Source organism: Canis lupus, chromosome X (assembly GCF_003254725.2).
Source record: "Canis lupus dingo isolate Sandy chromosome X, ASM325472v2, whole genome shotgun sequence".
Lineage (NCBI taxonomy): Eukaryota > Metazoa > Chordata > Mammalia > Carnivora > Canidae > Canis > Canis lupus.
In genome coordinates, this window is record NC_064281.1 from 119,303,518 (window position 1) to 119,326,013 (window position 22,496).

Here is a 22,496-nt window from a genome sequence, read left to right on the forward strand (position 1 = left end):
CCACGTAGACAATTGTGTAAAGCACAAATAGAGATAGTTTTACTTCTTTTTTTAAAAAAAACATGTATGCCTTTCATTTCATTTTCTTATTTTAATGGCCTACCTAGAACTTCCCAGTACTGTTTTTGTTTTGTTTTGTTTTTTGATTTTTAAATTGAGATACATTTGACACTCAACATTGTTTAAATTTAAGATGTACAACGTATAGATTTGATATAAGAGGTGAGAAGAGTAGACATCCTTGCCTTGTTGTTAACAGTCTTGTAGGAAGGCATTTATTCTTTAATCATTAAGTGTAATGTTAGCCACAGGTTTATTATAGACATTCTTTATCAAGTTGAGGGAGTTCTCCTCTACTCCTGGTTTTCTGAGAGCTTTTATCATGAACGGATGTTGAATTTTGTGAAGTGCTTTCTCCGCATCAAATTATATGATTGTATGATTTTAATAGAAGTTTTTTTGTTTTGAGATCATTGTAAATGAACATGTAGTTGTAAGAAATAATCCAAATAGGGCACCTGGGTGGCTCAGCGGGGATTGAGTCCCACATCGGGCTCCCTGCATGAAGCCTGCTTCTCCCTCTGCCTATGTCTCTGCATCTCGATCTGTGTCTCCCATGAATAAATAAATAAAATCTTATTTTTTTTAGAAAAAGAAATAATCCAAATAGATCCCATGTATCCTTTAGCCAACTTCCTCTAATGATAACATCTTCCAAACTATAGTACGATATTATAACCAGGAGGCTGACATCGGTACAGTCAAGGTACAGAACATTTCCATCACCACATGTATCCCTCATTTTACTCACTTGTGGATACATCCACTTCCTTCCCACACCCACTCCTTCCTCAACCATTGGCAACCACTAATCAGTCCATTTCTATAGTTTTGTCATTTTGATATTGTTACATAAATGAAATTACACAGGATGTAAATAAGGGAGGTTGACTTTTTTCACTCAGCATAATTCTCTACAGATTCATCCAGGCTGTTGTATAGATCAACAGTCCTATCTTTATATTGCTGAGTAGTATTCCATGGTATACACGTACCAGTTTGTCTGACCATTCATCCATTGAAGGACTTCTGGGTTGTTTCCCTTGTTTGACTATTAGGAATAAAGCTACTCTAAACACTCATTTGCAAATTTTTATATGGACACAAGTCTTCATTCCTCTAGGATAAATACCTGGGAGTTCAATTGCTGGGTCATTTAATGGTTGTGTGTTTAGTTGTTAAATCGCCAAACAGTTTTGCAGTAACTTTTTTTGCAGAGTGACTTTTTCATTGCCACCAGCAATGTATGGGTGATCCAGTTTCTCCCATCATTGCCAGTATTTACTGTTGTTCCTGTTTTTTTAAAGGTGAAAGTTGCATAACAATTTAGTGTCGTTTAATCCATTCACAACTTACTAAAGCATCACCTTAATCTAGGCCCTAAACATTTACATCACCCTAAAATAAAATTCCATATGCATTAAGCAGTCATTTGCCATCCTCCCCTCCCCCCAGCCCCTAGCAAACACCAATCTGATTTCTTTGCTTTTACCTATCCTGATTTCTTTGCTTTTACCTATCTGATTTCTTTGCTTTTACCTATCCTGGATATTTCATATAATTTCATACAACATGAGACTACGTATGACAGGCTTCTTTTAAGTGTAATGTTGTCAAGGTTCATCCATGTCACAGCTTTGTCAGTACTTCATTCCTTTGTATGGCAGAGTAACAGTCCATGGTATGGTCATACCAAAATTTGCTTATCCATTTATACATTGATGGACATTTGGGTTATTTTCACCTTTTGGTTATCATGAATGATGCACATAAGAACGTTGTGTAAAAGTGTTTGAGTCTCTATTTTTGATTCTTTTGGATATATACCTAGGAGTGGATTTGCAGAGTCAGATGGCAATTCTACATTTTACTTTTTGAGGAACTGCCAAACTGTTTTCCACAGCACCTGTAACATTTAAATTCTCATCAGGAATGTATAAGGGTTCCGATTTCGCCACATTCTTGCCAGCACTTGTTATTTTCCTTTCTTTAATTATGCTAATGAATGGGAGGTGGTATATCATGGTTTTGATTTGCATTTCCCTAAAGCCTAATGGTATTGAGCATCCTTACATGAGCTTCTTGGCCATAAATATATGTTCTTTGGAAAAATCCCCAATTCGAGTCTTTTGTCCATTTTTTAGATCATGTTGTTTGTCTTTTCATTGTTGAGTTATAAGATTTCTTTATACATTCTAATTCATATTAGATCCTTATTAGATATATGATTTTCAATAGTTTTCTCTCATTCTGTGGGCTTTTTATTTTCTTGATAAAGTTCTTTGATGTGCAAAAGTCTTTTATTTTGTTGAAGTCCAATTTATCTATTTTTTTCTTTTGTTGCTCATGCTTTTGGTGTCATGTCTAAGACTCCATTGCCAAATCCAATGTTATAAAGATTTTTTCTTATATTTTCTACTACATGTTTTATAGTTTTAGCTCCTATGTTTAGGTTGATCTCTTTAGAGCTGATTTTTGTATGTTGTGTGAGGTAGGGGGTCCAACTTCATTCATTTGCATGGGACTATCCATTTGTCACAGCACCATTTGCTAAAGAGACTATCCTTTCCTTCACTGAATAGTCTTAACACCCTTTTAGAAAATCAATTGGCCATAGACTTATGGGTTTATTTCTGAATTCTCAAGTCTATTACATTGGCATATATTTCTGTCCTTACGCCAGTAGCACTGTTTTGATTACTGTAGTTTTGCAATAAGTTTTATTTTTATTTTTTAAAAATATTTTATTTATTCATGAGACAGAGACAGAGAGAGAGGAAGAGAGAGAGAGAGGCAGAGACACAGGCAGAGGTAGAAACAGGCTCCATGCAGGGAGCCTGACGTGGAACTCCATCCCAGGTCTCCAGGATCAGGCCCTGGGCTGAAGGCAGCGCTAAACCGCTGAGCAGCCTGGGCTGCCCTGCAATAAGTTTTAAAATTGGAAAGTATGACTCCTCGAATTTTGTTCTTTTTCAGCATTGTTTTGAGGTGATCATATGATTTTTGTTTTACTTTGCTTGTTGATATGATGGATAATGTGTGTTGACTTTTGAATGCCAAATCAGCCATGCATCCCTAGAATAAACCTGACTTGATCATAATGTATAATTCTTCTCATAAACTGCTAAAACTTTGTTACATATTTTTGTTTATGTGCCTGAGAAATATTAGTCTGTAGTCTTCTTTGTACATTTTTCATTCTTACTATCAGGGTAACACAGTGAGTAGGGAAGTATCCTTTCCTCTTCTATTTTCTGAAGAGATTATGTGGAATTGGTGCTAATTCTTCTCTAAACAATTGGTATAATTCTAGTGAAACTGTCTGAGCCTGGAATTCTCATTTTCTGGAGTTTTTTAAAATTATACATTTAATTTCTTTAATAATTATATTGGGTAAATTTTGGTAGTTTGTGTTTTTAGAATAATTGGCCCATTTCACCTAATTTTCAAATTAAAATGGATACTTGTAGTATTTCCTTATTCTTTACATGTCTACAGAATCATTAGTAATATTCCCTTTTTTATTCCAATGTTGGCAATTTGTGTCTTCCCTCTTTCCTCTTTCTCAGTCTTTCTAGGTGCTTATTAATTTTATTATTTTGCCTAAGAACCACCTTTCCTCCATTGGGTTTCATTATTTTTTTTCTGTTTTTGATATAATTCCAGCATCAAAATCTATTCTTTATATTTCCTTCCTTCTTTTTGTTTTGGGTTTATTTTACTCTTCTTTTTCATGGTTACTTAATTAGAAACTTACTGTTTTTAGACTTCTCCCACATTTCTATTGTAAGCATTTAGTACTATAAATTTCCCTCTCAGCTTTACCTGTGCCCTATAAATTTTGATATATTGTATTTTCGTTTTCATTCAGTTTGATGTATTTTTTTTAAAGTAGGCTCCATGCTGGGCATGGAGCTCAATGTGGGTATTGAACAAATGACTCTGACATCAAGACCTGAGCTGAGGTTGAGTCAGATGCTTAACCAACTGAGCTATCCAGGTTCCCCCAGTTCAATGTATTTTAAAATTTCTATTGAGACCTCCTTTTTGACTCAGAAAGTTTTTTTAAGTGTGTTGTTTAGTTTCCAAGTGTTTAGAGATTTTCTGTTGTTGTTTCCTAATTTGATCTCACTATGGTCAGAGAAAACACCACATACTATCTCAATTCTTTAACTGTAGATTGTTTTTAGAATAATTAGAATATATCTATCTTGGTATATATCCTTGAGTGCTTGAAAAAAATGCAAATTTTACTGGTTTTTTTTTTGGTGAAGTGTTCCATAAAAGTCAATTAGACCCTGTTTAGATGATGATGTTGAGTTCTTTGTATTGATTTTCTGTCTAGTTCTATCCGTGGTTGGGAGAGGAAGTTGAAGTCTCCACTCTAAATGTGAGTTTTTCTATTTCTCCTTTCAGTTCTTTTGATTTTTGCTTCATATGTCATGCAACTTTGTTGTTTGATGTGTGCACAATTAGGATTATTGTGTCTTCTTGGTGGATTGACTCTTTTATCATTATGTAATGCCCTTCTCTGTCTCTAGTGATTTTCTTTGTTCTGAAGTTTACTCTGTCTACTAATACCAGAGCTACCTCATTACTATTTTTTATTAACATTGGCATGATATATATTTTTTTTCATCTTTTTTACTTTCAAACTATTCATATCATTATATTTGAGATGAGCATCTCATAAACAGCATATAGTTGGATCATGTTGTTTTTTATTCACCATGCTTATGTCTGTCTTTTAATTGATAGATTTAAATCATTTTCATATTTTTAAGATTTTATTTATTGATTTGAGAGAGAGAGAGTGCATAAGTGGGAGAAGGGGAAGAGAGATAGAGACAAGCAGACTTGCTGCTGAGCAGGGATTCCAATGCAGGGCTCAAACCCAGGACCCCAAGATCATGACCTTTGCGAAAGTCAGTTGCTTAATCAACTGAGCCACCCAGGTGCCCTAGATCATGTTCATTTTAGTAAACCTACTGGTAGTTAGTGCTTAATGCTACCAATTTATTTTTATTTTGTTTGTTCTAATTTTATTTATTTATTCATGAGGGACACAGGAAGAGAGGCAGAGACCCAGGCAGAGGGAAAAGCAGGCTCTCAGTGGGGAGCCTATTGTGGGACTCAATCCTGGGCCCCCAGGATCATGCCCTGAGCCAAAGGCAGATGCCCAACCACTGAGCCACCCAGGAGTCCCTACTTGAACATTTTTTGAAATTCTGTTTGCTGATTCGTGTATAGTGTCCTTGCAAGCATCTTTTTGTATGCAATTGTTAGTGGTTATTCTAGGTATTGTGTCTTATATAAATAACTTGTAATAGTCTACTAATGTCAATATTTTACCAGTTTGAGTGAAGTATGGAAATTAACTCTCTTTCCACCTCTTTAGCCTCCCCTATTTATAATGTAATTGTGTTAAGTGTTTCTTCCACATAACATTTAGAACTGCAGCATGCAATGTTATAATTGGTGCTTCAGCCATCAGACATTATTTAGAAAGCTTGAGAGAAAGAAAGTCTATTTGATTTACCCATATTTTTTCTCTCCATTGTTCATTCTTCCTTGGTGGTGTCCAAAATTCCCTCTTTGATCATTTCCTTTCTGGTTAGAGAATGTCCTTTATCCATCCTCTTACGAGGGGTCTGTTACTAACAAATCCGTTTAGTTTTCCTTTATCTCAGAATCTCTTGATTCCCCTTCCATACCTGAAGCATATTTTCACTAGGTATAAGATTCTGGATTGACAGTTCCCGTATTTCAGCACTTATTTAGATCTTCGGTTTTAACTGACTTCCTCTGGCAATGCTTTGACAGGAAATGGAGCACCATCTCATTTCTGCCAGGTTCTCCACTTAGCCTTTAATGACACCAAGGAGGTTGGGGTGCTGGGCAGTAGTGATAGTTCTAGCTCCCTACTAGGCTTCCATTGATACCATTCCTGGCTGGGATCGGTAAGAGTGCATCATTACTATTCCCCATGTGATCTCCACTGACATGGACAATGATGGTATCTGGACTCATTACCACTGTTCAGAGGCAAAGGTCCTGAACCTCTATTAGGTCTCCTCTGATACCACCCTGGGTGGCAGGGGGCTGGGAGAAAGAAATCATTACTGCCAGGTGGGGGTGGAGTCTAGGCCCCCACTTGGCCTCTGATGTTGGGACTTGTTGGGACCACACTTTTTTCTGTGGTGTTTAGCTGGGTTACAGCAGTTCTTATATAAAAGTTTTCTGCCTCGGTTGACTGCCCCTTTCCTGGTCCTTCAGCTAAAGAGAGTAGGGTTTTAATGGAGACTTTTTGTAAGTGTCCATTGTCATTTTGGGGTTGCCAGCTTCTTCAGGTCCATGTCTGAGGTCTATGAGGCATAAACCCAAAGAACTCATTACAACATTGTTCCTCAGGTCCCAAAATCCCTTGTTCTCTCCACTTTTTTGGGGTCATCTTATGTTGGTTTTAAATGTAATGCCCAGAGGTTTTAGTTGTACTCAGTGGGAAAATGGGAAGAGTACATTTCCATTTTCCCAGAAGCGGAAGTCTGGACATTGACATTTTAGTGCCTGATTTTGTGCAGCCAAGGGGATTTCCAAGAAGGAGAGCTTCCCTCCTATGTGAATGCCTTAGCAGAGCTCTCATTTCATGTCTACACCATGAAAGACAAAAAGAAATGAAAAAAAAAAACTTTACTTGATTTAGCACAGGTCTGCTCATTTGTCACAGAGGGCTTACACTGGGGTAGACATGGTCACCATCTACGTGGTTAGCTTTTTGTAAACTAGTACACCAGGGTTCCATGAGCCCCTTCCAACACCCATTGCTTCCCCTCACTGACTGTCAGGTTATAAACTGTTAGTGAGCTCACTTGGCTGGGTGTTTATGGGGCCAAGAGTTGGGAGCTGCTTCTTCAGTGGGCCATAAGGCTTACCTCTAGCAGAGTGGAAGGGTCCTTAAGCCATCACCTGATCCAACCGCCATGGTTTTCACATAGGAAATTTGTGTCAGAGAACAGAAGAGTCTTTCCCCCGATCTCACTGCATACCACAGGCACAAAAAAGCCAGACCTAAGTTCCACATTCCCTGCCTTTAAGCCTAGTGTTATTTTAGTTACATCAGGCTTCTTCTCCACCCCTCCTTCAGCTCTCCAGCAGTGAATTCTACTCTGCCCTACGGCCAGGGACTGCTATCTCATCCCAGACAACTGCTTCACAGAAGTGCTCCTCATCCCTGGGGGTGGGAAGGGGCTCAATGAGGGTGGTGGGGTGGGGAGAGAGACATAAAAGGGAATGTGGCTGACTCCATCCAAACCTGTGCTCAGAGTGAAAGTCTGTGATTCACGGGGTCAATGGTCTCATCTTCATATCTGAAAGACAGTGTACTTTTTTTCTCCCTAAGCCCTGTGTCTAGGTCGTTTGGGAAGCGCCTTGGAGAGTCAAGAATAAAATTGCAGGTCAAACAATGGATGACTGGAAAAGTCGGCTTGTAATCAAGAGCATGGTTCCCCATTACGCCGTGGTGGGAAATCGTCAGGAGCCCAGAAAGCTCCAGGAATCGGTCAGACAATGGGCTATTGGGGGGAGGGGGGTGTTGAATGCTTCTAATCTTAAACTTGAACATAAGATGTGTTATTGAAATTCTCTGTGCAAACTTGTTGGCAGGGAACCAACCCAAAATGTAAGGAACTAGAAGCTGACCTAGAAAAGATGTAGGAGATGAGCTAACCTTGCCCCTTACAAATTTCTGGAAGAGCAGGAAATATAGTCCAAAGATCTATCTGGAATCCCAGCCTAGTGATCTCTGCACTGCCCCCCTTCAACTAGAAAGAAAGAAGAGTGTGAGGGAAGAAAATCCCTTTTTTTTTCTTTTACCAGAAACCAGAACTGTAGGACTGACGGGCACTAGACATATTGCATTAGCTTCCTAGTGCCACTGAGAAGAGGAAACCAGCGAGTAGGGCACAAAAAGAGATTCCCATTCAACTCTCTGGCTCTGGTGTCCTTTTAAAAACCCGCTCAACAAATTTCTCCTTTTCTCCCTTGGAGCCCAGACATCATCTATGTGTCTGAAACTAAGGGTTAGGGCTTCCAGTAGTAGTCTAGGAGCCAGGATGACAGAAGGGACCATGAGAGCCACTGGTTAGTTGAATTTGACATAAAAAGCCTGCAATATCACCAGTCTACCAAGATTAGCTCTGTTAGTAGGAGTTGCAGCAAACACAATGGCTGTTATCTCAGTGTATTGGGTCCACAGAGGAGTGGCTTACTTAATCTCTGAAATTAATACAGCAGAGAGGAAATGGCTCTTATAGAGCCGTGGGTCTGCTTCCTTCCTGTTCAGAGAACTGGGAGCTCGGGGCTCTGAGGTAATGCCATTTCACATAACTAGAGGGCCTTGGCCTCTCCGATTGATTCCAAGGGCGAGCCACTTTCAGTAAGTCAACTTTCTATTTAGTTTAGGATTTTGAGATGTGCACAGGTGTGTGTGTGGGGTGGGGGGTGGGGGTGGGGGGATTGTTGAAATCTGGCTTTTCTGTTTCTCCTCGCTGTCTCCCACCAACAGTGTATTGAAAATGTGGCATCCAGTTGAGTACGTAGATGTTTGCAGACTTTGACTGCCAGTGTTCCTGCTCACAGAGATGGCAGACGGGATGGCAGACATGGAGCAGTCAGTTGGCCAGCCGCCTGTCCTCCAGATCGCCAGCCCTTCAGGCAGGCATCTCGTAGAAGGCAATCTCTAACGTCCAGCCTCATCACCCTTTAGATTTCTTGCTTCTCTTTTATGGTCAACAACTGAGTCAGTGAAGGAAAACCTCTTGGTGAGGCATCCAGAGTCCAGATTCAGTTGGGCGTGACTTTCAATTTCTCTCCATTTCACACTTGTTTGTGTTCCTGGGAGGGAGGGAGAGGGGGGTTATAGTTGCAAGTGTCTTCCTCCCCTTCTCCTCAGGAGCCCTACCAACATCCTTTAAAAGAGTGTGACTAGCGAGTAACTGCTTTGGTTTTAATCAGTGTAGACCTCGATGCTGGAAGACTTTTTCTTAGGATAGACCCTTGGAGCAGCCACCTGTGCCCTCACTTGGGAGAAGTTGCCATTGCTCACGCCATTTCTGGGCTTGGCATCTCTTTGCAGATGGCCGTTTAGAGCCCTTTGTAAGTCTTGCCAAAAATTCACATTGATTGCTTTAGAGTCACACCTTGGGCTTGATCAAAATCAGTCCTCCTTCCTCTGTGGCACACCTTGTTCTCTGCCCTTAGCTCTGAGTGACGTGACTGTTTCCAAAATTCCACGCTGTCCCAGAAGATGAAGGGTTTGCCCCAGTTGAGGGGATCTGAAAAAATATGTCCCAGGCTCCAGAAACAACTCTCCCAGATGAATCCTCTTCGCAGTAAAGAACACATGTATCCTCTGGGAAGATGCATGTGGTCTCTAAAGGGGATGATGTGGAAGGAGCCCACTCCTCCGGTGGGGCCTGCTGGGTGTGCATAGAGTCTGGCCAAGCTGGGTGCCACTGCTGCCAGCAGCCAGCAGTCAGGACAGTTGTTGTTGTTGTTGTTGTTGTTGTTGTTGTTGTTGTTGTTCTTCTTCTTCTTCTTCTTCTTCTTCTTCTTCTTCCTTCTTCTTTCTTCCTCTTCTTCTTTTCTTCTTCTTCTTCTTCTTCTTTTAGATTATTTATTTATTTACTTATTTATTTATTCATTCATTCACGAGAGACACAGAGAGAGAGGCAGAGACACAAGCAGAGTGAGAAGCAGCTCCTCACAGGGAGCCCAATGCGGAACTTGATCCCAGGACCCCAGTATCATGCCCTGAGCCAAAGGCAGATGCTCAACCATTGAGCCACCCAGGTGTCTTTCCAGGGCAGTTCTTGAGCACAGCTGGATTTTCATGGTCATGAAATCTCTGCAGCCTCAGGACAATACCCGCTGCTAACATGGAGCTCTGCTGCACACACTGAGGATCTCAGCAACCCGGGTGTTTGTGGTCTGAGGGACAGAGATGGACAGATTAAATGCAGAAGGGCCTGTTGGTTCACCACGAAACCTGCCGTGCAGACAAGTTATTGCAGGGCCCAGAAAGTGAGTGGCAGGGGGTGGTCCTTTGCAGGAGCTGGGCTTGCCCGTCCCAAGTGTGGCCTGAACCGCACCTCCCGTGTCCGCTGTTTGCTCTGTCCCTGCTGCTCCCTAGCATTCAGGGATGGCACCCCAGCCCCAGCCCCAGGAGGCTGTGGGCACCACTCTCCCTCATCCTGCAAGCGTCTTTAACGTGGAGATCTGATTGAGACGCTCAGCTTACCTGCTTCTCTCGTCCTTGGCCAAAAAACAAACAGCAGCAACGACAACAAAAACATGTTTCAAGGAAAGGTCTGTTTAAAAAAAATGCTATCAGTCTCAAAGGAGAAGTCTTCTAAATAGGCCTGGGCTTTCCATGTGAATAACCGAGAGCCACCTTGTAGGAAGATGTACGTCCTAAGACCATCCTAAGGGCTCAGGACAGCTGGATTCTAGTCTTGCTTCTGCTACTAAACAGCTCTGGGACTTTGTCCATCCTTTGCGCTCCCCGAGGACAAAAGTCAAACGAGCCAGGAGTAAGAATAGCTCCCCCTTTAATTGAGCACTGACTAGGTGCCAGGCACTTGGGGAGCCTTATCTCCCGTAATCCATAGGATAATCCTGAGACAAAGGCGATCCCCAGGAAACTGAGGCTCAAAGAGGCTAAGCAGCTTGGCCAAAGTCATAGAGCACGTTGAAAATCCCCAAACAAAAAAAAAAAAAAAAAGAAAATCCCCAAACACTGAGCACACATCATGAAGGAGTAGCCACTGTGAGGGTTCTCAGTGGCACAAGGACCATTTCAGAATTTATTCATTCATTCAGCAGCGTGATTGCTTACTGAGTCTTGTGATCTGTAGAAAAGTAGAGTTTTACCTTTTGGGCCTTTGGGCACCCACCCAAGGTTGATAAGGCATCTATCTCTACCGTCAGTGTACGGAGTTTTAATAGGAGGCAGAACGTTTCGTCCTTCCCTTTGAAGTTAAGCTCTCCATTCCTCCCCCAGATCGGTGGGTTGATTGATTCCTAGTGTGAGAATCTCTCAAACATTATTAGCACGGCAGGAGGGAGTGCTCTGGAGCCTGCATGGAACTGGAACTCAGTGTACATGTCACCTGTCACCTCTGTCTCAGTCTACACCCACCACAAGTGCAGAGATACCCCAGCTCTGAGCAGCCACCTAGTCCATTCTTAGAGCAGCTCCAGACCAAGTGGGGGTGTTAAGGGCACACAGTTGGAGAAGGAAGGAGATGCTTCTGGTTACTCATCTGTGTTTTGTCATTTAATACCACTAAGTGGCTCCCTGTAGGTGACAGTGAATTGGCATGCCCGGGATTCCTTCTGAATTTTCCAACCATTCTCCCTTTATGGACAAAGATGCTAAAGCCTGAGAAAACCAGTGACTTGCAGGAAGGTGCCCCCCAAGAAGGTGGGGAGATACACCAAGAACCCTCATTTGGGTGGCCCCAAAGGCAGCCTGCTTTCCACCCACAAACTGGCCTAAACCAACTACTACTACTACTACTACTACTACTACTACTACTACTCTTCTTCTTCTTCTTCTTCTTCTTCTTCTTCTTCTCACCTCTAAATGAAAGTGGGGTTGAGCAAGGGGGAGAGAGGAGAATATTGAGATTGGGATGGCTGCAAAAATACTGGCCCTCTTTTGTCACCCCCTCCTCTGTAGACGGATGACCCTAGAAACACCCAGTGGGAGGGAGGCTGGTCACCTCCCGCTGTGGAGTGTGATCAGGTTCAGGATTTGTATGCATCATCCCTGGAGGCACCTGCTCTAGACTCAGTAAGGAGACCTGAAATTAGCGCTGTGTGAGGCCCTGAGTATTTCCCTTTACTCCTGAGCTCGGAGGGCCTGTCTGTCTCTGGCCCTCCCACCACATTCCCAGGGTCTGCAGGCCTGGGAACAAATCGATCCTACTCTGTAGTTCTACTTATCCTACCCCAAAACCGGGAGGAGAGAATTGAGTGACTCTTTTGTGCGGGCTACTTTGTATACATTAGCTCATCTGCTCCCGTGACCTGGGGATAGGGATTTGTATTTCACCCCATCTCACTGACCTGGAGACTGGGGCTCATGGAGGACAGGACTTGCCCAGTGTTACAGTCAGTAGGTTGGAAATTCAGATCTCAAATCCAGGTGCCCTGACCCCAATGTTCCTCCCCCTTTCCTGCTTCCCATTCCTTGGTTAGGGACCCAGAGCGTTAGGGCCTTTTGCAGGCTGAGCATGACTCTCGGGAGGCTCAGGCTCAGGCAGCGGACCAGAGTCCCAGGTGGCCTGGAGATTTCATCCCAGAGGCAGAAACAGCCCGTAAACGGAGGTAGAGTGGACGCATCCTTATATCACCCTGGTGGCTCCCTGGAACCTTCTGACCAGCACTGTCTACAGCCTGGCATGTGTGCCAGCTGCCTAAAAATCTTACAGGGAGGTAGGGACAGCCAGCCCGGACCTGGGCTGAGTTGGAAGCCTAGAGAGGAAGCCCAGTGTCCCCCGCTTCATGCAGGGCTGGCCCCAGGAGAGCTATGTGTATGGCCCCACTTCCAGGAACCAGGTGGTCCGGGCACCAGCTCATCGGGCTGGCAGCTGTCTCTGACGCTTAGTGAGATCTTGCGTGAGTGTCTGGGCTTCCGTCCACACCAGGAAAATAGGGTGAATAATCTGCCCCTGCCCACGTCAGGGTTTGTGAGATAACGATGACCAAGATGTGGATATGAATGCAGTCTAAAGCCCACAAGGTACTGTTGCTGTTCGCACTTTTTTTTTTTAATGATCAGAGATTGGCACTGGCTCAGAAGGCAGTGGGAAGCATGTCCTTGGAGCTCAGGTGGAGACACACAGGACCCCTGAGGACACGTCAGTTTCAGCAGCAGCTTCTCTGCGCTGAGGAGGGCTGCATTTGCGCTGTCGCTCTGAGCATTCTGGGTCAAGGCCTGTGGTGCGTATGCGCCTTTCTATTTTGGGGATCCTCCCCACGGAGCACGCAGCTGCTCGCTCCCTTTCTCCCCTCCTCCTCTTCTTGCAGGAAGGGCTCTTTCCTGCCTCACACATGCAGCCAGGGCGGCCACCGGGCAGAGGCCTGGCCTTCGGACCGGTCTCTCCTGCCAGGCCTGAGCACTGCTCAGCTGGCACGACACCGCCGGGTTCCACATCTGGGTCCTGCCTGGGTAGCCCAGTTCAGCAAACCGGTGACCTGAAAATTGCCGTCTGTTTGAAAGAGAGGGCGCCGGGAGAGTGTGCCGTTTGGCAGCTGGTTTCTGCTGGCATCTGGGAGCTCGTGCTCCTGCTCCTGCCTGCATTCCTGCTGGGCCCTGCGCTCCCCCCCTCCACTTCCTCCACGTTAGGCCTGAGGTAACAGGTGTCTGGAGGGTGAGCTTCCCGAGGAGAGAGTAGACTCTGTTGGACCCCAGGTAAGGGCAATGGAAGAGCCCAGCTGAGCTGAAGCTCGGGCATCCCCCCATTCCCCCCATCTAGGGTATATGCAAAGTGGGGGCAAGCCCTGGAAATGAGGGCCTGGGGCTCCCCAAATTCTGGGCTGGCCTGCGCTGGCTGAGGCCTCTTGCTTTTGCTGGAAATCCCCAGCTAGAGAACTCAATAGAACTCCACTTGCAGACAGATATTTGGGTCATCAGCTGCCCCTGGGGTGCCAAGTTCCAGACCTCATGCAGAGTGAGGGAAGCAGGCGCTTCTGAGGTTTGGGCTACAGATTTTAATTTCTGCAGTGGCCGGAGAATAATTTGTCAGCACACTCCCTTCTCCCCTTTGCCTTTCCTTCTCCTCCTCTTCCTTCCTGCCTTTTCTTTCTCCTTCCTCATCTCCCTCCTCCATTCTCACCAGATTTCCAACCCCCTAAATACCAAAGTTAGAAAAGCAGCCATGAGCCACAGGTTGCTGGACTTGACCACCATGGGCCCAGGTGTGGCCGCCCCAGCCACCACCTCCCACCCTCTTGCCAGCCTGCCCCTCCACACAGATGTGTGATACGGGGTCCAGTGACTCTCCGCACTCCCCTGCCCCAGCTGCTCGTCCAGTGTCAGCTGGCACTGGTGCCCCTGTGATCCCCAGGTCTCCCATTCTACCCCAGGCTCAGGCCTGGGCACATAGTAAATAATCAATGAGCAGTAGCTGTTGTCCCTCTTGGTCAGAAGGTCCTTTAGAGATCATTCAGCCTAGCCCCTGGGCTGAACATAGGAGGTCAAGGACACACAAAGGAGAAGGAGTATGTCCAAGGTCATTGGGCCAGTTAGTGAATTTAATCACACTTTCTGAAAAACAGTTGTCTCTTGGCCTTGTGCTTAGAAACAGAAAGAGCAGGATAATTTGTAGGAAACCCTTTTGCTCCAATGGTTAATTCAAACCTGCAGATGCCAGCTGAGCCCTGTCACAAGGCTAGGTGCTCTGGTGGTACAGAGATGAGGAGGAAATGGTCCTTGCTTTCAGAGAGCTGTGGACCTAACATGGGCCCTCGAGGTTGGCCAGAGCACCAGGCTGGGAGGGAACGGGGTATGAGGTGGAGCTGTACTATCATTGAGACCCTTGAAGGCCCGAGGGAAGGAAGAGGGTGTGCTTGAACCTGATAGACAAGATGTGAACTGTTCAAGGGCGCACAGAGGCTGCGAGAGCAGGGCAGATGGGCGCCCTGGAGGAGGCAGTGTTCCCCAGGTGCTGGCATCGGAGACTGCTGCATGCCTTGCCCAGTCCAGGCCCAGTTCAGGGGTGGTCCCCCAACTCGGGCGACAATAGACATACTGAAGCACCCCCAGCCCTGAAAACGTCACCTGCTGCACTTGTCAACTGGAGCCCCCTGCAGGCCCCTGTGGCGGAAGGAGGGCAATTTGGAAGGAAGGGATTTCCCTTGGGGAAGATGCTCAGCTCAGGCTCTAGGGCAAGGGTTGGCAGACTCCAGCCCGCAGCCTCAGGGAAGCTTGTGTTTGGGTAAAGTTTTATTAGCACATCCCACCTGTGACAGACTGCTCCGGAACTGCCCCGGACGCTGCATGGCCTGCAGCAGAGCCCCAGATGTCACCTGTGTGGGCCTCTGCGGAGGAGGCTCACCATCCTCCCTTCCAGGATGCTGGCTGCTGGTGCATCCCAGCAGGCAGGTCCTCCTCTGAACCCCTGAGGGCCAACCCCGGGTACTCAGGCCCCTCGGTGTTCTGCTGGGGCCGCAGCTGGCCTGCTGGCCTGCTCCGGGGCACCCCCTGCCCTGGTGACTGCTCCCTGTTCTCCTTGTACCTCCCATTGCTCCCTGTCCTGTCAGCCTCCAGAGAGGCCTTTCAGACAAGGAGCTGATCGTCCCAGTGCAGACAACTTCTAACCCAGCGCCCTCCACGGTGCCCGGCCTGCTGGCCACCTGCACACCCTGGGGGACATGCCCGACCTTCCCCCTGGGGCCTTCTCGCTCCTGCTCTCCTACCTGCAGGCCCGCATCGAGATGTGCACCTAAAAGGCGCCATTCAGAGGAGCCACGTAGACTTTGTCACGTCACTATTTCCTCAGGCCCCTGAAGAGTACAGCTAATGCTCTGTCCTTGTCAGCATCCTGTCTGTGCCACTAGAATGCCAGCTTCTTCCAGGCCCCCCCAGCGCTTCTGTCCCTAGTGCATGCTCATTCGAAGGGGTTTCTCTCTGGGACCCCCTCGACAGCCTTGCTTCGTCTGCAGAGTTAGTGGATGGAAGCCCGGGGCTGTGCTCTCTAGGCTGCCTCTTCTTCTAGAATGAGCTTTTGGTGCTAAGGTTGTCTAGTGGTAGGACTGCCTGTGGGACACTGTCGGGAAAGTTGAACATTCTCTTGCTTCATTTTGTCCTTTAAGTCAAGCCTTTGGGGTTTAGAACAATTAACTTGGCCAATATAAAATATCTCCAGGAAGCCAGCCCCCAAACACCAACACCCAACATCTGCTTTCTGAATATATGGCTTCAAAGAGCTAAGTGTACAGTGGCTAACTGCTGTCCATCCTATTTATTTTAGCCACATGACAGCTAAGGAACTGAGAAATGCCTTGCCCTTTCCTGTAGTTAAATCTGACATAAAATTATTTTATTGGCAGCATTATAACAAACAAAAATCTCCCATGTTTCCACCAGTAATTCAGCTTCAGTTTTCTGGGTGAGAATAAGATCTTTATAAATGATGGCAAGGACCCAGTTTTGAGGTGCCTGCTAGTTCAGAGTGGAGTCTTCTTCCTCAGGCCCAGCCCACAGCTCTTCTAACAGAGAGGTAGAGCCAGAAGGATATATCCTTAGGGACCCCCTCCCTGCGCCATCGCACCACCGCCACCACCACCACCTCTACCACCACCACACCACATCATGACCACCTCCATCATCACCACCACCCCTACCACTACAACCATTACCAACACCATCATCTATACCAGAGGCAGCAGCACCACCATGACTGACCCACAGGTGTGCACATGCACACACATGCATGTGCACACACTGAGGTGGGGGTATCTTTCAGTTATGTGACACATTCCATGATGTGATCATGGACACCGTCCATATATAGTGAAGGAAGTGAATATTTGAAATGGTCATTATTTTCCATTTGTAACCCACTCCTGTTGCTCTGTGCTTTGGAGCTATAGAATATGAGCATACATTTGTGGGCAAAAGAAAAATAGGATTCATTGCCCCCCAAGAAAGCCTATATCCCCAAGTGCATACCTTTAAAAAACATAAGTTTGGATAACAGCTCTTTCACTTCGTAAAAGAGGATTTTTCTTTCAATGGCAGATTCCCCTCCCCCAACGGCAAATTCTTGTTGCGTTTCATTATGATTTGGTTTACAGAAGTGAGCCTCGCATACAGCTCCTCAGAAGTACAACCAATGAGTAAAGGCAGATCTCCCTCGAATGACAAATGCTGCTGAGTAAACCATGTTAAAGGCTATTTTAGGACCACCAAGAATGTGTTTGCATTTTCAAGAGTGGAAAGAGAGAGAATATTTATTTGGCATGTACACCATCCTGGGCACTGTGCTCACTTTACATTTCTAAACTCATGTGATCTTATAACCAATCTGTGACGTGGGCCCTACTATCCCCATTTTGGTCGCTCAGCATTGTGAGCGAGTGAAATGCTGCTGAATGATACACTTAAGAAAGGCTCATTTAATGCTCTGTGAATTTAACCTCAATTCAAAAAAGAAAGAACACCTAAATTATTTCACAGTGCATATATATATGAAATCTGCACATTATACATCTTAAAAATCTCATCGTATCACCTGAATATATTCAATTTTTATTTGTCGATCATGCCTCACTCTACAAATCTTGAAAAAAAAAAGAGGACCTAAGCATGGGGAGGGTCTCTGGCCTGATCTGATGCCCCTTATCCCACATCCCCTCCCAGGCTCTGCATCTAAGGTGTCAGGGCTCAAACAGCCTGGTTGTAAACTCTCTTAACTGGGGTTGGTGTATCTGCAGACAGTTAGTAGATCTTAGAGTCAGAAGTTGGCACTCAGCTGCTAAAATGTGCTTATTCACAAGCATGTGACCTTCAGAAGGCACGAGACTAACCAGGTGGCTCTGGATTCTTCTCCCACCTACACAGCTGTTGAGTTTCTCATGCAAGGAAATTCCTGCCATGTTTGAAAGCCTGTTGCCATTTTACTTAGCCCATCGTTGGGCTACAGGCAGAAGGGAAGCCTCATTGTGCCTAAGCTTCAAGACTTATCCTCAAAACCTTCCAAGACCCCCAGTACCTAATTTTGTTCTTTTTTTTTTTAAGTCATCTCTACACCCAACATGGGGCTCAAACTCACAGCCCCGAGATCAGCAGTTGCATGCTCGACTGACTGAGCCAGCCAGGAGCCCCTAATTTTAATTTTGCTCTCTTCATGTAATATTCTCTTTTATAAAGAGGGGCCCCCAAACTGTGTAAAGTAGAGATCTGTAGCTGGGAACAGAGAGGGAGGGACTGAGCAATAAGCAACCACTTTTCTCTTTGCCCCATTTAAACCACTCAAGTTGCTGTCCCAGCAACAGGGAGGGGAGCCTTCCACAAAATCAGGACTGTCACCGTAGCCTTGACAGGGCCACTGCAATCCAGCAGGGCCTTGCTACAAGGGGAGAGATGCTCCTGCGCTCACCCGCGCAGGCAGAAGAAGCCTCTAGGGTTTTCTGGATGGAGCGCCATGACTGCCCCATGTGGTGCATGATTTCCACACGGCTCAAAATGACCCAGGACTTGTTTCCAGTCTTGGGATGATCAATGGCCAGTTGTTACCCCAGCTTAGCTCAGCCAGAAGCCACGTCCCTAAAATGCACCAAGTGCTCTAAAAACTCACTCGGCCCATTAGGGCCCAGACCAAGGGCTTCCCCACTGACCCCACTCCTAATCCCATCAGCATCCCAACCAATGCCTGAAGGAGCCCACATCTGGAGTCCCAGCCAATCTAGGGGTGCTCGTGAAAGGAAGGCCCGGGGAGCCGGGAGCCAGGCAGCAAGGGAGAGGGGATAAGAGCCTCCCATCCAATGTGTGGTCATCAGCCAAACTGAGGGCCTCACTGGGGGCTCTGTGGTATGGAGGCAGAGCCTACCGAATGAGAGTCCAGAGCCACCAGTGTGGCTGCATTCCACCTTCCTGGGTGGCTCTGACTGCTAGTCCCCCTGTGTATGTGCTCTGCTTAGAGATGTAGAAAGCTAGGGACAGGGTCAGTCACAGCCCAGGGCAACAGAGACACATTAACAACCTGACAACCAGACTTGACGGCCCGCCGCCCTAAGGGGTGTCGAGACCCCACTGGGTGACAGGGTGTCTGAGGATTACTGCTAGAGGGTATTTTCCCTTGGCGTTGTCACCCTCCGGATGAAGGGAAGTTTGGCTTTTATGGAAACTGCCAAGCCTCCTGGGTGGGGACTTTCCTTCCTCACCTCTGAAATCTTCTACCTCTCTGGAGCATTCTAGAAAAAGTGTTTTCTCGGGAGCTGCCTCCATGGATTCAACTACAATTTCTTTTAGCCATGAGGTAGACCAAGAGCTGACCTAGGCCACAGGGAATGAGAGCTCTGTGACCTCAATGTCACACTGCCCATACCTAACAGTCCATGGATGGGCCGGCCCGGTGGCGGGGCCGGGTGGGGGGAAGCTGCAGGCCTGAGGGGGTGTCCAGCCCCGGGGAGAGAGGCATTGCCTGGCAGCCAGGATGGTGCCTCCAGGGGCTGGGGAAGCAGTTAAGGGCAGGCAGGTGGGGGACGGAGGCCCAGACGACTGTCATGGCACATTGGCGAGTTCTCCTTCTGGATCCATCTCCAGGAACAGGCTTTCACACAGCATCACTGGTTTTCCCACGCCCCTCGAGGTGTCTGGGGGGCTGGCAGCCTTCCTGGGGACTGGTGACTTGGTAGGACTCTCATAGAATATACAAGTGAACAGGGCTCATTTGACCAAAATCGCAGGCCGCCTTTCTTGATTCAACTAGCTCAGACCAGCTGCGCTCAGGACTAGCACTGCTAATCCACACAGACACAGACATGCACAGACACACAAACACACACACACACACACACACACACACACATTGAAAGAATTATTGTTAAAAAGTCATAGATATTTGGGGAGGACCATAATTTGACACCCCAGCCCTGCCCGGATTGGGGAAGGTTATGCTTTCTGTAAGAGTGTCTGCAGTTGGCAACGGTGTGTATATCCTGCTTGTGGCAAGGGCACTTGTAGGTCATTGGGCTGTCCCTGACCTCGTGTCACCCCAGGGAGAGAGAGACCCTCTTGGTTCGGGGGGAGAGAATTCACCATTTCCCTACAGGAGCAGTCCAGGAAGAAAGTCACAGCATTACCTTACCGTAACTGGGACCCATTCCCTGTACAACTAGGGAAACTGAGGCCCAGAGTGGAGTAGGGAAGCACCGTCCAGAGAGAAGTGAGGAGGTGAGGCTCGAGTGACTGTCTTCATCCACTGACACCCAGGTCTGCCCAGAGGCCCTGGTGACCTCCACCATTGGGCGTGTGGCCTCCAGCCTTGGCTCTGCCTCTGCTTTTCCCCTTCTTTGCAGGGTTCTGGGCTTATCAGCCCAATTCTGGGGAAACACAGATGAAGCTTATTAGCCTGGGTCCTGCACAGACAGGATTGTCTAGACTGGGGGAGGGCCTTTGCCTTCCACCCCTGGTGACACTACATGGGAATGCGTTGGGAGGAAAGCAGGTCAGGGTTTCTTGCTGCATAGAAAGGCCAACCTGAGGGTAAGAGAAGCTGGCCCACGGGTGCATCCCTCCGTGGCTCCAGGCCTCACCAGTCTTAACATGCGTGGGAAGCACCAATCTGCCTCTAAGGGTCTGGAGGTTCTGACAAGCTAAGAGTGCAAGGCTAGTGCTCAAGAAACCCGTGTTTGGTGGCAGGATACTTCAAGTCCTCCTGGGGGGGGGGACAGTATGAGTTGTGAGCTCATGGAAGCTCTATGAGCCTAGAGGCGTGGGGGCCATTCCTAAGAGTTGCCAACTCTTCCAACTGGTGTGTGTACACTACAGAAAAGGAGAGTGCAGTTCTGGAAGATGCATTTGCTGGGGCTGCTGCTTAGATGGCCCTGGTAGAGGCTTGCTAAAGCCACAAGTGCTCAGGTTGGGACAGTGGAGGGCCACAGCAGGGTGGCAGCACCCAGGGAGAGTGGGGAGCAGTGGTGCAGGAGGTGGGGTTCTACAGGCAGCACCGCTGGCTGTCAGCACTAGGCTGCTCGCCCCCCCCACCCCTCCCTCCAGGCCTAGTGGGCATGTCCTCATCTGTCAGGGCCCATGCTGGAGGGCAGTGGCGCAGCATGGGGATCCAGGGCCCGCAGAACGAGATCACTAACAATTACTGCTCCCCATGTGCATGCTCTAATGAGGCTGTGAGGCCCACAGTGCTGAGTGCCTACTTTACAGAAGATACTGAGACTTAGAGAGGGGGAATGACCTGCCCACAGTCACACAGCAAATGGAGGAGCCAGGACTTAAACTCAGGCTTCCTGGTGCCCACCCAAGGCTCTGTGCCACACACCTCTGCCTGCCTCTGCCTGTATCGGGTACTGAGGTTGCAGCATCTGCTGGCTCAGGGCAAGACAGGGGCACCGACCAATCCCCTATCTGTAGGCTGAGACTCTTGCTCCAAATCACCTAGTAGCAGACATAAGTGCTTGAGTCAAATCGACTCCTCAGGAAGTCCGTTGGCATTCAGGGTTCCCTGCATTCCCAGCTATCCTGGGATCGTCCAGAACCTCATGCCCTGCAATTCTGGAAACACCAAAAATCCTGTTTGATCTACCAAAAGGTCAGTTTTGTCTTGTGAGCAGATTTTATTGAAACATAAACATGCAAATGAAATCTATACTATACACATGGATACATCTCCCCTGCGTATATCCAGGTATATTCTTTCCCTCGCTCCCTTCCATCCCCTCTCTGCTTCTGCAAGCCCAATCCTGCTCCATCATTGTCTTAGCTACTCTGGGGCTGCCTCCACCGTGCCCCACCATGTCTCTATTCCATCCTTCTGGGCAAGTCTACTAGGGACCATCCTGAAGCTGGTCTAATCTAGTTGGCCAACATCAGGTTCTTGGACACTCAAGGAATATAGAACTAGTACCAAAGAAAGATTTGAGAGAGAGGCTGAGAGAAGTAGCAAGCAGATTGGCCTAAGCTGGCCTGCGGGAGGCACCAGGGCAGGAGAAGGTGAAAGCTAATAGTGAACACCTTTCTGACACCTCTGGCCTCCTACGTTCTTACCCAGCAGGAACGGTGCATATTTCTGCTGGCCTGTTGGTGTCCATGTTAAAGCTCCGGCTAGAGTTTCCATAATTAAGTGTTTATAACAGGCTGCTAGATTTCTTTCAGAAGAGTGATGTATTTATGTATTTTACATGTATATATATTTAGAATATGTTTTATATATATACATGTACGTAGATCATATGCTTTTTCCTCCTTATGCCCACTTTATGAGCCTAGACTGTACTCTTATCATCTAGACCTTTGCCAAGAAATCCCTTTTCGTCCTTCTGGACTAAAAATGTAGAAAGGCAAGAATCACCATGGCATTGTTCAGACAGAACCAGAAATAATATTGACTTCAGAGCTGAACTCAGCCCCTGTCAGAAGGGTTGCCTTACTTTTCTCATATTGAGGGGGCGGGGAAGCCACCACATGCTCTCAAGTACATTTTAAAAAGTGTTCATACGGTTATGGGGATCACATCAGTGGCTCTCTGCCTGCTTATGAAATGGGACTCCGCAGGCATTCGGGATTGGAGATGGCCGTTCCTTTCTAGAAGAAGCCAGGGAACCTCCTCACCAGCCCGCGCCCCCCTCCTCCGCCCCCAAACACCTGTGAGCGCTGAGGCTGGGAGTTGGGACACCTGGGGTCTAGCGTCCTT

General features: G+C 46.9%; 1 protein-coding gene across 7 annotated transcripts in view; it reads left to right on the forward strand.

The window, feature by feature from the left end:
- Positions 1 to 22,496, forward strand: part of MAMLD1 (mastermind like domain containing 1) — a 121,931-nt gene that overhangs the window by 56,099 nt on the left and 43,336 nt on the right. For 5 of the 7 annotated variants that reach the window (XM_049107412.1, XM_035711952.2, XM_025460764.3 and 2 more), the window contains one exon: positions 7,460 to 7,618. In XM_049107412.1, the coding sequence (XP_048963369.1) occupies positions 7,523 to 7,618 (96 nt within the window). In that variant the 5' untranslated portion in view covers positions 7,460 to 7,522. Of the gene's footprint in view, positions 1 to 4,405; positions 4,451 to 7,459; positions 7,619 to 22,496 lie in introns of all 7 variants that reach the window. The other 2 variants (XM_035711954.2, XM_035711953.2) reach the window with 1 other exon arrangement.